Here is a 13,828-nt window from a genome sequence, read left to right as displayed (position 1 = left end):
CAGCAGGACATACCCCCTTCACCGTGCCCCTGGAAGAACAGGCATAAGCTTTCCAGGAGCAATGCCCTTATCCCTGAGATTGCCTAGTACCTCCTCAGACCTGAGCCCCTCAGCAGTGCTAACAGCAGGTGGCAGGCAGTTGGGGTCCCTGGAGTGAGAAACCCAGGTTCCTGTTCCCTTTGATAAATCTGCCCTCAGTACAGGGCTTTGACTTTGTCCTGTCCCTGGGAAAGTTACCTTGAGCCCTTGGAAACCCCCCTAAGAAACACAGAAACTCGCCAGAGGGGTGTGCTCCGAAATAAGTCAGCTCCCGAATAACTATTGCGTGGCCCTGAACAGTGGGTGTGGGAGAAGAGGAGGAGGGAAGGAGCTGGTCAGCCCAGAGTGCCCCTCTCACCTGCAGAGCTTTGATGCCCAAGAGCTGGGCTTCAGTTTCCCCCATCTGGACTCTTAGGGGCACATCAAGCATAGAAATTAGCAAGAAAAGGAATCTGAGATATTAGCATCATACCTAACACATAAGAGACAGCTTAAGGAAAACTTATGGGGACTTCCCTGGTGGCGCAGTGGTTAAGAATCCACCTGCCAATGCAGGGGGCACGGGTTCGAGCCCTGGTCCGGGAAGATCCCACATGCCGCGGAGCAACTAAGCCTGTGTGCCACAACTACTGAGCCTGTGCTCTAGAGCCTGCGAGTCACAACTACTGAAGCCCGCGCACCTAGAGCCCGTGCTCCGCAACAAGAGAAGCCACCGCAGTGAGAAGCCTGCACACCGCAAGGAAGACTAGCCCCCACTCGCCGCCAACTAGAGAAAGCCTGCGTGCAGCAACGAAGACCCCAATGCAGCCAAAAATAAATAAATAAATTTATAAAACAAAAAAACTTATGAAGTGGCTCACTGAGTACTTATCATGTGTCAGGCATGTACTGAATGCTTAAAATGCATTGAGTCATTTAATCCTCACAACAGTCCTTTGCGATAGGACTGTTATCTCCATTTACAGATGAAGAAACAGGCTTAAAGAGGTGAAGTGCCTTACTAAGGTGACACAGCCAGTAGTAAATGGCTGGTGCTAGGTTGAAACCCAGGTAGTCTGGCTTCTGAGCCCTTGTTCCCTGAAAAATGGGATTTTGGGGGCACAGAAGGGAGGAGAAATGGTACGGTACTGGCCAAGAGCAGAAGTTCTAGGGATGCCCGAGTGTTTTAAACTACCCGGGTCAGCCACCTACACTGCAGACCTCACCTCTGATGGGGGGCGGGGATGCAATCCAGAGTGCCCTAGGGAGCAGAACCTCAGCCAGCCACCTACAGGGAGGCAGAGTCTACTCTGGGGGAGGGACAACAAAGTCCCTGAGGAATGGCCTCTGGGAACTGGGTGAGGCATGGAGAGAAATTGGGGACAGCAGAGGAGGCCTGTTGCCGGCAGTTTCGAGCTCTAGGCCAGCCTCTGTACCACAGATATCACTAAGGAAATGGGTTCCTCCGAAGTTGCCATAGCAACTCCAGGCTCAGGCTGGGGCCTGGCAAAGAAAGGCAGGGAAGGAAAAGGTAAGTCCAGGGCACGGGAGTGCCCGGCTAACGCCAACCAGATAAAGCAAGGGTGCCTCCCCTGCGCCTGCCCGAGACCTCTCCCCTGCCTACCACTAGCAAGCTCAGCCACTCTCACAAACACCTCCCCCCACCAGGCCCCTTCTTTCTCCTCCATGATGGTACCTCCCACACACACCCATACCCATCACGAATCAGGCCCCCCGTCAGCTCCCAAATGCCCCCTAATACCTCTCTCATCAGCCACTCCCCTCTTCTACCATAGCACTCCCTCCTATTTGCCAGCCTCAGATCTCCAAAAATGGCTCCAATGCCTCCAACGCCTCTGCTCCTCACCGCCGCCTACCAGGACAACCTTCAACCCCACCCTTGGGCGTCTCCCGCAAGATCCTTACATGCCGCCACCTCCATCACTCCAGCCCTCTGCCTCCACCCTAGGCCCCCGCCATCGCCATTCCTCCCTGCCCCAGCCCCCTGCCTTCCACGCACCTCACATCCCCCTGCTTTCCCAGGCCCCTGGCCCCAACTACCCCCTGACCGCCTCGCTCGCTTCTGTCTCCTGGTTGTGTTCTTTTGCTCCCTCCTGCTCTCCCGGGAGCTGCCGTGCGGAAAGGTTCAGTTCCTCCCAGAAAAAGGCCCACATGGGAACAGGAATGTGCAGAGAGATGAAAAGGCAGCAGCTGCTGAGACAGCAGGCACGGAGGGGGCCCCTGGTGGGGGGGAGCCTGGGGACAACTGGAGCCTGAATGGGCGAGGCAGGAGAGGGCCCCCGGGAGAGTGGAGATTTTGGAGGAGACGAGGAAGGCAGAGAGGGGTCCACGAGACCATGGAGATGGCACAGTGAGCCAGGACAGGTGGCAGCAGGAGGGTGTGGGTGGTGACGGCACAGGAGAGGATGGAGCCGTGTGGGAAGACAAGAGTGGGTGGCTGGGGCCAGGAGTGGAAGCAGTCGGGGTGGGGGGGGTGGAGAAGTGCACAGAGGGTTGGATGGTGCAGGGGATGGGGGGGTGGAGGCTGACGAGCAGTGAGGGGCAGTGCAGGACGGCATGGTAAGGTGGGACAGTGCGGGCCCAGGTGAGGCCATTACTTACACGTGGATCGAGAGCGCCCGTCCTCTGTACAGGCTGAATGCGCTGCCGTACAGGTCACTGGCCACCGAAAGGCTATCCTCTGACCCCCAGCTTGCGCCCACCAGATTAGCTCGAGACGCCCGTACCAGCGGCTCCACCCCCAGGTGCCGTGGCCCGGCCCCGGTTGCCTGTGCTTGCCTTGGGCTGCCCAGGTGGCGGCGGGTGCCACCCCTGCTGCCCGCTTCCTGTTCCAGGACCGTCTGCCCGCTGCCCCACCAGCTCACTTGCTCCTCTGAGGTGCCTGTCACGGAGGTCGGGGGTGTGTCCAGGGAGGTGCCCACCAGCGTGTCGGAGCCCCCTAGAGAAAGGAGCACAGTGAAGTGAGGCACCTCCTGTGGGAAGGCCGCCTGCCGGCTCTGTGAGCGCCCCAGAGAGCTCACCCGTTGGGGTGCTGAAGGCCCCGTCATCCCGAAGCTCCAGGCGCTGGGTCCCCTGCACGTCGCTGATGTCATCCTCGCCCGTCTCCGAGTCTGGAGCAGAAGGGGTCTGTGTGGGCAGGGCTCCCTCCCTCCGACTCCAACTCTTCCCTCTGTCACCTCCTGCCTCCCCCACAGGAGGCTCCGTATCGCCACCAGCAGGGCTTCTAGCATCTATCTCCTTCCCCACTTTTCTCCCCACATCCCGCTGCCCATCCTGAGAGGCGCAGGGTAACCCCTCCCATGCCAGTCCCCTGGCTCCATCTCTGGGGCCCTGGCTACTCACCCTTGCCTTCTTGGTGGTGCGCTCAAAGCTACCTACAGTACCCCCTCCCGGCCACTTAATGGACTGCGGGGCTGCAGCCCCTCTCCCTCCTCCTCTGTCAGTGATAACTTAAGTTCCTGTGCAGCCCCCCAAATAATAAGGTCCTAGGTTCCAAGGCTCTAAATTCTGGGTCCTGGCACCCCAGGAACAAAGGGGAGTCACCTCAGAGTCGTACTGTCAGGGCACTCGACCAACCGCAGGGTGAGCCTGTCCTCCACCCCAAACCAGCCGGAACACATCAGGGTTCAGCTGAGGCAGGGTGAGGAGAGGCCGGGGTCGCGCAGGGAAGTGGGGAAGTGGAGGGCCAGGGCAGGAGCCAGTTTCCTACCGTAACTTTGCTTTCTGCAGGAGCGGAAAACTTCGCTTCCATAGGAGCAGCAGGAGAGAGACATGGACAGACTGTTATCAGAGGGTTTGTGGGGTAGGGCACGGTGGGCAGGCAGGACAGAGGGGCCATGAGGCTACCCAGTGCCCAGAGCTGCCCTGTTGGGATGGAAGTCGGGGGAGGGAGACACCTGGGAATGGCAGAGCATCTCTCATTCACTGACTGCCTGCAGGCTCCACGGGGCCCCGCACTGGGGAGCCCAGGTGCTTCGGCAGATTCTTCAACTAACTACCCAAGCGATCTGGCATCCTTGGCACTTTCACTGGTGCTCCCACTGGCCACACACACACATGGACACGCATACACACACCTACTTGTGCTCGGCCCAGCCACAGACCCAGGCCCCCCATTAAGGGTCAGGCCCACGCTCTATTACAGTATCTGCATTGTGCATCCACATGTGACCTCTCCTTTCAGACGAACCTCCCCATCTGTTCTGCGTCATGCTGTGACAGACACCCTCTTCCCGATCTCTCTCTTCTACTGCTGAATGGTCCTCAGAAATGTAGTCAGGCTAGGAGCAAAGTTTCCTGGGCACATTTTTTAACTTCCCCAAATTCTATCAGGTTCTGTGCCTCAGTTTCTCCCCGGGTGCCACAACAAGCAGAAGCCGTGTACTGGTTATAGGAGCATGGCACTGAACTCATACCCACAGGGCCCACAGATGGAGAACAGTAAGCCCAGGCCCATGATGGGGTGTGCCAGCTAACCCCTCACCCCCATCGCTAGGCCCTCTCTCAGCTGCAAGGGGCCTTCTTGGGTGAGTGGGTGAGTGTGGGCATGTGGGGGGTCCCACATCTCATGGGCCATCTTCAAGGCCTGGGTGCCTCATGAAGGGACATGAACCAAGAGGAGGAGTGCTCATGGGTTACAGCAGGCAGCTCATGGTCCACGCACCATGGGTGAGTCGGCCAAAGGCCCGGCGGGAGTGGCCGGTTTTCTGAAAGAGAAAAGCCAGAATGAGTTGTTGAGGGGAAGACTTGCTCCTGACCTCCCTATACCTCTCGTCCAAACCTCTATATCAAACAGAAAGTCATTCCAGGGGCCAATGTGGGTGGGGGAAGTGGAAGAGACCCCGGGCAGCTAGCTTCCCCTGTATGGAATGTCTCCACTCTTCCTTGCCTGTCAGCCCTCCCGGCTGGAGCTCCAGCATGCCTCTGGGGAAGAGCGGGGAGGAAGGAGAGAGGACTAAGGGCCAAAAGCTGGACAGAGGACTGGGGACCTGAGCGACACCCCCCAGAGACAGAGGCTGACTGATGTGAAGGAAGAGACTGAGGTGGGTGGGGGGAACATGCTTGGATGACTGAGAGATGGAGGGACCAGGACACAGATTCCTGCTGGGGCAAGGACAGACATCTGGGATAGGTGACAAGAGGGCAAAGGAGGGTGATGAAGGGGCAGAGGGCAAGATCCCCCAAAGGGCCAGAGCCTCACGAAAGCAGAAAGGAGGCCCGGGTCCGCGGAGGACGGGGCAGGGCTTGGGGAATGCATTGAGCTCAGCGCAGATCCCTGCGCGGTGCTTTCAGGAGCACCGGAAGATGGAAGGCTCCGGAGTTGGGGGCTGGGGAGAGCCAGGCGGGGGCCAGGGGTTGGACAGAGACGAGAGGTGGCACAGAAGCCCGTGGGCGCTCCACGCCGAGGGCTGCTGCGGGGGCCTACCCGGTGGTCGCGGGGGTCGCGGGCGCTGAAGGGGTCTGCGCTTGGGCGATGGGAGGGGCCTGACGCAGGCTGGGGAGCCCCCCGGAGCGCGCCCGGCCCGCGGCCTCGGGAACCGGGGTTGGGCAGGCGCGGCTCCGGCGCCCCCTCCCCGGGCCCGGCCGCGGCGACCCGCCCTCCCTCCGGGGCGCCCAGCCCTTCCTGCCCCCTCCCTGCGCCGCCCGCCCCCAGAGCCCTCACCTGGAAACGCTTCTTCACCCACAGCTTCTTCATGGCGGGGGAGGGGGCCGGGCCGGCGGCCGGGCGAGGAGGGGACGGGCGGGGGCGGGGCGGAGTCGGAGGCGGGGCCGGGGGCGAGGCGGGGAGCAGGCGGGGAGCGGGCGGGGGCCGGCGCCGGTGGCGGAAGGAGCCTCGGGGCCGCGGGAGCCCAGGCGGGGGGAAGGCGGCAGCGACGGCGGCGGCGGCGGTGGCGGCTGCGGCCGGAGCCGGCCCTTCCCCCGCCAGCCCGCACCCCCCCCACCGGACGCCCCTTCCCTCGCCTGCTACCCTGCGTCCCCTGGGGCGACGATCACCTGCCTCGCGGCCCCCCCGCCCCGCATCGGCACTTGGGGAAACTGAGGCACAGAAAGGGGTGCAGTGGCCCCTAGGAGAGTTCGGGCCACTCTCTCATTGGCCGCCCAACGCGGCGTCCACGCCACCCCCACCCGCCTCCCGCGGGGCTGCTCCGGAAGGTCAGCCGCATCTCCACTGGCTCACTCCACAAACATGCGCACGCGTCCGCCTTTCTAGGCAGTACCCAACACGCCGCAGGGCAGTGGCGCCGGGCGGGGGCGCTCAGATCATACACAGGGCAAGGATCCTCGTAGTGACATGTACCCAGAATGCGAATCCCCCCAGGCTGCTTAGGAAAGCCAGAAAGGGCCCTCGAGTTCCGTGATGATAGGTACTTTGTGCATCTTGGCGCGCGGGCGCGCACACACACACACACACACACACACACACACACACGAGCTAAGGTGCCCAGAGATGCTTCTATTATTCACACATATAACCCACCTTCTCATTCACAGGTGAGCACACTCACCAAATTTTCTTTGTCCTCCTCTCATTTGGTACCATGCATATGTTGCCCACACAAAACTACCCGCCCCAACAATCATTATAACTAAGTTTCTTAAGCATTTATTAAATGCCAGGCACTTTATAAACGTTACCTTATTGACAACAAGACGGTGAGCTTGAAACCCTTATGAACATGTAACTGACTCCATTTAACTGATAAGTGACTAAGGCTCAGAGAAGTCCTATCACTTAGCCAAAGCCACACAGGTTCTGTGCCTCCATGGGTCCCCAGATCCAAATTCCCCCCCCAGCCTGCACAAGTAATGCCAATCTGGTTTCTGAGATGTGACTACTAAGTCATCATCGTTAATGCTGACAGCATGCTTAGTATGTACTGAGCAATATCCTAGGCACTTGATATAAATAAACTCATTTAATCTGTGCACGGAGGCACAGAGAAGTTACTTGCCCAAGGTCACAGAGCCGGTAATTGCGAGACCAGGATTCTAACCCAGGCACTGTGACTGAGTTACTGACCACTGTCTCATAAAGCCTCACGTGCTGATTGGTCAGTGGGACGCCTAACTTTTTTCTTTAAAGCATGGGTCCAAAGTAAATACACAGCCAACTGAGGAGTTCTGTTCAGCCTGCCCAGTATTTTGCACGGCAAACACGCTCAAATTCAGCTGCTGACAACTGCAGCTCGCTCCTTTTCAGTTTCTACTTGGCTCCTGAAGTTATTTGAGTTTGTGGCCCTTTAAAGTGTTAGGTCATGTCTTGTACAATCTCAGTGCCTACAGGTGGTCCTGTTTCCCAGACCCCCGGAAGCAGAGGTTGCACCTACAGACACACGCACAGGACGTGCAATGAGAGGGTACATGTGCATGTCCACATCAGCTGCAACCAGAGGACCCTGGACTCACACAGGTGCTTTCCCTGCCCACCCCCAAACACACCCACTCACAGATGGGGGAGCTGAGTGAGGAGAGGGAGTAACTTGAGCCCCTGTTGCCCAGGAGAATCCGAGGGGCTGGCACATTCCATAGCAAAAATAACCAATGGGCAGCAGGCGTGAGTGACGGGACAGCTGCGCCGAGGAGAGGCCCATGAGATTCTGGGTTCCTGCTCTGGGCCTGCACTGCTCACCCACATAGGCCAGCCTGGGGCATGCTCTCGGGGCCCCAGCTGGCCCCAGAATGTCCCATGTCCCTCGAAGGCTGGGCAGCTGGGCTCCCCCGCCATTTCCCCACACCAGACTTCCAACTTCTGCCCCACCAGCATTTCTCCTTAACCAGAGAAAACCCGTCGTTATGCCGTGCCTCATCTCTCACACAGACCCTCCTCTGAGCCAGACCCCCGCTCCCCTCTCTCCCTGCCTTGCTTTAGTCTTCTCCCTTCCTTCCTCCTGCTTACCCAGCTCTGTATTTCTGACATACTATATCATTTTCACATATTTATTGTTTATTGCATATAAGCTGTGTCCCCTCCCTAGAATGTCATCTCTAGGAGGACAAGAATTTTGGTCTTCCCCCTCCCGCCCCCCCACTTATAAATCTCAAGCACCTAGCACAGTGACTGGCACACGGTGGGCACTCAATACACATGGGAAGGGGCGACAGAGCTGCCGGTGGACAGGATGGGGATGGGGGGATGGGGACTGTAAATCTTCCCGGAGCCGCTCATTCTCCAGCCTTCCGCCTCTGTTCTGACGCAGACCCTTTTCCAGAAACTGGAGAAGTGACAGTCTTGCTTTCCACTCGGGATCTTCCAGGGAGGGCCTGCCTTAGCTTCAGGAAAGTTCTCCTGCACGGGCTTTGGCTAACTTCATGCGCTCTCTGTTCTTCCCTTTCTTCCCTCCCAGGACTCCTCACTGCTCCCTCTCTGGCCCCTCCTCCTCTCCCTAATTAGGGCTTGGCATGAATGAAGGGGGCCACTCTAAATACCCGTTCCCAACTCCATACTAGTTTCCTCCTGGCTTTTCATCCGGACATTCCACACTGTAGGTGAAAAAGATGACACTGCAGAATCTACCCGCATGCAGTTCCTGGTGTGTTCACCACCTTTCTTTTGCTAATTGGCCTTCTCTCCTTCTCTCTAATCTCTCCTCTCCATGCCTTCGAGTCCCCTGCATGGTTCACTACCGTCTGTTGACCTTTGGCCCTTCTGATTGGCACCAGGGTCTCCCAGGCCCTGGCTATGAGACTTCCAACTGCCAAACACGGTGAGCATTGTCAGCTTGGGCCCTCCCTTGGCTGTGCTCTCTCCTCCTTACCCCCCATCCTTCAGTGCGGGCCTCCTGCTCCGGTCACACATGCCCCAAGCTTTAATGGTGGCGCCTGCTCTGGTTACTTGATTGGCACATGGCTCCTTAGCCCATGCAAGTGGGAGCCTGATGTTTTGAGAGAGAAGCATGCCTGCCTATCTTGGAGATTGAGGCAGAAGATGGCTTTGGGGATATTGACAGAAGGATGGTCAGGATGACAGATCCCTGCCTCAGTCTTCCCACACTTCTCTTTCTGAGGACAGGCACTGTGGACCTAGACCCGGAGACCCAGCTTTCAGATCTGGTCCTGCCACCTCACTAGCCATGTGACCTGGGGTAAATTCCCTCTTTGAACCCCAGTTTTCTTCTACATATAATGGTCATAAGAGTAACCTGGGGCTTAGAAGTTTAAATACCAAAATGAGATAGGGTGCTTTACACATGTGACATATTCTGCAAGTATCCTGCATCTCTGCCATCTTCACTCTTTCTGGTCTTTCCTCATTTCTGCACCCCAAATCCCACCCTCCTGTTTCCCATCCTCCAAACTCTCCTGCCTGCAGCCCTCTTGTCTCCTCAAGGCCCCAGCCTCCCCAAGCCATGCCAATATCCCTCTATCCCTGAGCTAACATCTCAGGCTTCAGGAGTGCCAGGAACCTTAGCATCACCCTGTCTTGCCGAGCCAGACAGCAATCCCAGCCAGGATACAGCCTTCTTCCCTCTGTAGCCAGGTCTTGGCTGGACTTCCTCGAGAACCCTGAAGTCCTCCTGCTGTTGATCCCAACCAAGAAAGTTTTCCATGAGTAAGTCTGAGCAATGCTGAGCTGCCTGCCCAACTGACCTTGACCAGGACCTGTCACTAGGCAGGGACTGGTGGAGGGCGGGCAATAGGAAGAAGAGGAAGACAGACTCACCCAGTCAGTCCCCCAACATCACCAAAGCAAAGCCCCTCCCTTGCCAATCATGTTGGAGGGGCATAGTAGTTAAGCATGTGGTTCTTTGCAGTGGGACAGACCCAGGCTTCCATCCCTGCCTTGCCACCTCCTATCAGTACAACCAAGATGCTTCATTTAATCCCTCTGGGCCTCAGTTTCCCTAGGGTGGCTGTGGGACTTAAATGATATATCAAAGGATACAATAGCATATTGCCTACCACACAGCGGCATAGTAGCTATTCGTATTATTATGAATTATCGATACTACTAAGAATTATTACCAATTAATCATAATTATAAACCTGCTCTTGGGGCAAAGATTTTACCAGCATGAAAAAGTTCTCAAATGTGACTTGCTGCAGCCCAACCCTCTTCTTGTTTTAACATGACTGGCAAAAGGCCCCCCAGTCCAGTCCCGCAGCACCCAGGGTCTTTTCCTCACCCCAGCCTTTCAAACATGCTGTTCTACCAGAGCAGCCTGGAGACCGTCCTCCCGGCCTCTGGCTAGGTATGCCCAGCCAGGGCTCAGCTCTGCCGACCATGCCACCCGGATTACAGAGGGTCTGGGGAGCTCTAGCATAATGTCACTCTCCCCACTTTGGGGGACAAGAACAGGCTAGGAGCCTCTCATCTTCAGAAAGGCCAGGGCTGGGCTACTCTCCATACAATGGACAGCTCCCCTTTCCTTTTCTCTCTCCTCCCTCCAGCACTTAAGAGGTAAAATGCCTCCAGAGCCCAAGCCAAAAGGACTGGGTTCTGAGTTCTAGGATGGACACAACTAGCTGTTTGTCTTTCAGCTAGTTAGCTAGTGATGGCCTCTCCCTCTGCTCTGGACCACAGTGTCCTCACCTGTAAAAGGCAGCCTTTGCACCTGCGGTTCTCTGTGGTCCTTTCTGACTCTAAACAAACATTATGACACCAAGCTCCTTCTCAGCGCTTCCTCTCTCTGCCCAATATCTCTCTCCTCCAACTTGTATTCTCATCAATCTATCTATTGTGCTTTTATTTATGTTCTATTTTCAGTCCCCTTTGCCCCCGAGGGCATCAGAGCAAAGACCCCCAAGGAGTCCAATCCTTCCCCAGCTCAGAGCTCTGCCAGGATGGGCCCCAGCCCCTGACCCCAGAAGGGTGCAAGGAAAGCCTTTACCTGGCCAAGTGCGAAGGCAGCCAAGAGGAGCCAGCCTTGGTCCTCTGTGTCATTGAAGAAGAAGGTGGGCAGGGTGGGGCTAGAGAGACAGTGGAGATGCTGACAGAGGGAGGCTGAACCCCTGCTCCAGCTCCTGACACAGCTGCACCCTGCGGCCTTCTTTTCCCTCCAGGTTTTGAGTTCCTTCAGGATGCTAGAGCCCCCAAGTCCCACTGTAACCCGGGTGGCATGGTATGCCTCCCCCTAAGCCCCCAAGGATGTACCCTATATGACACTACCCAGCTGGAGTGAGAATTCCCTCTTGAAAATATCCAGGACAGACTCAGTGACCCCAAGCTCTTTGCCATCTCCTCCAGCTGCAGCCCACTTCCTCAGAATTCTGTTTCTTTCTTTCTTTCTTTTTTTTTTTTTTGCGGTACGCGGGCCTCTCACTGTTGTGGCCTCTCCCGTTGCGGAGCACAGGCTCTGGACGTGCAGGCTCGGCGGCCATGGCTTACGGGCCCAGCCGCTCCGCGGCACGTGGGATCTTCCCGGACTGGGGCACGAACCCGCGTCCCCTGCATCGGCAGGCGGACTCTCAACCACTGGGCCACCAGGGAAGCCCAGCATTCTATTTCTTAAGACTCAGTCTGCTGAGGCTCTGTCTTCAGCCTAGAGAAGAACTGGCTTGGGGCTGAGGAAGTCAAAAAGGAAGCCCAAACACTGACCCAAGGAGATTCCACCCTGGCCTGCACCCACATCTGTCCTAGCAGGACCCTGAGCACCAGGCCCAGTCTTGTACCCCTCCCCTTCTGGCCCAGGATGCGGGCATAATCCACCCCTTCACACACACAGGCTGGGGCCCCAACACTGGCCTAAGCATCCCCCTTCCATGCCCTCTGAACTTCAGACACACACGGCCCATGCACTTTCTATACCAACTCCACAAACCTCTCAACTGCTGGTACCACCAGACCCCCGCACAGCCCGTACGTGCACAGGTACATGCACACGGGCGTGCTTGCATGTGGATTTTCAAGCACTCACCTCCATACATGCCTAGGAGCCCCCAGCCCTAGCTCTACTCCCTGATGCTCTGCACCCTGTTCGTACTTGTCCACCCACTGGCCTCCTCCAACCGGCCTGGTGCTGACCACACCAGCCTGCCCTAGCAATGGACTGTGAGGGGTTCTGACCCATCCCCTCAACATCGCAGCACACCAGGGGAGCTGGCCTCATCCTTCAGACATGCGCACACCTGTAAGAGGCTGATTAGGAGTCTCCAGTCTAAATTATCAGAGCCGATGAAAACAATTTTCCCAGGAAGCCTCCCTCTACAGGGAAGCTAGGAGGGTTCCCACTATGGAATTCCCAGAAACGCCTGCGTAGGGCTCAGGCTTTGTTTACCAAATGCTGACCCTTAACCTCTGACCTTCTGTGGGGAGCCTCTCTACCTTGACACCCCTTTCCCTGCACGTTCCTCTTGATGGGCACTCCTGGGTCAGCACAGCTGAGAAGCCAGAAATGCGGGAAGAAGGCTGGATGAACAGGTACCTCCCCGGTGTGGCCCAGGTACCCCTTCTCTACCTGTGGGCGGCCCTCCCTGCCAGGCTTGGCCCCCACCTCCCCATTACCTCCGACCTGCAGCACTGTGAGAACAGCCTCGCAGGAGGCCTGGCCCCGCTGGTTCTGCGCCCTGCAGCTGTACACTCCGGCATCCCGCGCCCCGCAGCTCCGCAGCCACAGGCAGCTGGGCTCAGGGGCCGGCGCGGGCAGGAGCTGCCCATCCCGGAACCAGCTGAGGCTGGGCTGGGGCGTCCCGCTCACCACCACCCGGAGCTGCACGTCGCTGCCCGCAGACACCGCCGCGTCCTTCAGGGGCCGCAGGAAGACTGGCGCCCCGGCCCCCGCCCTTCCGCCGGCCCCCACTTTGGCCCTCTTCGGGGGCACCCCGGGGCTGGGGGGTGCCCTCGTGCCGGCGTCCTCGCCTCGCGTGCCCCGGGCTTTCTGCATGGTCTCTGTGAGTTGGGCTGGGGGGACGCTGGAACCGGACGGCCACTGGGCCACCCGGGGGATGTTGCCCAGGGAGATGAGTCCTGGGGTACCGGCGCCCTGCCTTCCTGCTGCCCGCCCGCCTTCGGCCTGTGCTACCCAGAAGGTCACCAGGGCGGCCGCGGTTGCGCCTCGGGGGCTATTTTTAGGCCCCCCGGCTCGGGTTGCCGAGGGAGCTGTGGAGGGAGGGGGCAGCAGAGAAGGGGATTTGGACTCCACTCTGCTCCTTCTCCCCCTCTAGGAGCCCCCATCGCCCGCCTTGGCTTAACGGGGTGCCCGAGGACGTGTTCCAAGCCCCCTCCCGTGGTGTGCCCCACCCCCCCCAGCCACCCACTCATGGAGTCGGGTTACCCTTGGGCTCATTCCCATTTCCCTTCCTCCCTCCTCTCAGGCCCCTGATTCCCAGCCCCACGCGGCTGGGGGAGAGGGAGAGGAGGTCCTGGGTGAGACCTCTGAGAGGCATATGGGCAGGCAGGCCCAAGTGAAGGTGAGCAGACCCTGGGGAAGAGGGACCAGTGGCCTCCCCCAGCCTCCAGGACAGCCGTGGTGAACAGTAAGACCTGGAGCAGGGAGTCAGGTGGACTGGCTCCCTGCCCTCACTTACTGGGTGACATCAAACCTCTCTCAACCTCCAAGTCCTCATTTGTAAAAAATGGGTAGTTGTATAGAGTTGCAACAGGCAGAGAAGAGTGGGAAGGATGTTCCAGGCAGGGGGAACCGTGTGACCAAAATCAGAGCATGATGAAAGTAGATGACGTGTGCTATGGATCAGAGGACTCTGGGGACTTCCCTGGCGGTCCAGTGGTTAGGACTCGGCGGTTTTATTTCCGAGGGCGCGGAGTTCGAACCCTAGTTGGGGGACTAAGATCCTGCAAGCCCCACGGCGAAGCCAAGAAAAGAATCAGAGGAGTTTGGAGGGATTGAACCGC

At 58.2% G+C, this 13,828-nt stretch overlaps 1 protein-coding gene across 1 annotated transcript in view; it reads right to left on the bottom strand.

Moving 5' to 3' along the window:
* Positions 1 to 12,860, bottom strand: part of SPEG (striated muscle enriched protein kinase) — a 55,400-nt gene extending 42,540 nt beyond the window's left edge. Inside the window, exons 1-3 of the mRNA XM_065880341.1 lie at positions 12,482 to 12,860; positions 3,060 to 3,149; positions 2,641 to 2,977 (exon numbers count right to left, since the gene is read on the bottom strand). Coding sequence (XP_065736413.1) covers positions 2,641 to 2,977; positions 3,060 to 3,149; positions 12,482 to 12,860 — 806 coding nt within the window. The remainder of the gene's footprint in view (positions 1 to 2,640; positions 2,978 to 3,059; positions 3,150 to 12,481) is intronic.
* Positions 12,861 to 13,828: the final 968 nt, after the last annotated feature.

Source organism: Phocoena phocoena, chromosome 7 (assembly GCF_963924675.1).
Source record: "Phocoena phocoena chromosome 7, mPhoPho1.1, whole genome shotgun sequence".
NCBI lineage: Eukaryota > Metazoa > Chordata > Mammalia > Artiodactyla > Phocoenidae > Phocoena > Phocoena phocoena.
This window is presented reverse-complemented; position numbering and strand designations above follow the sequence as displayed.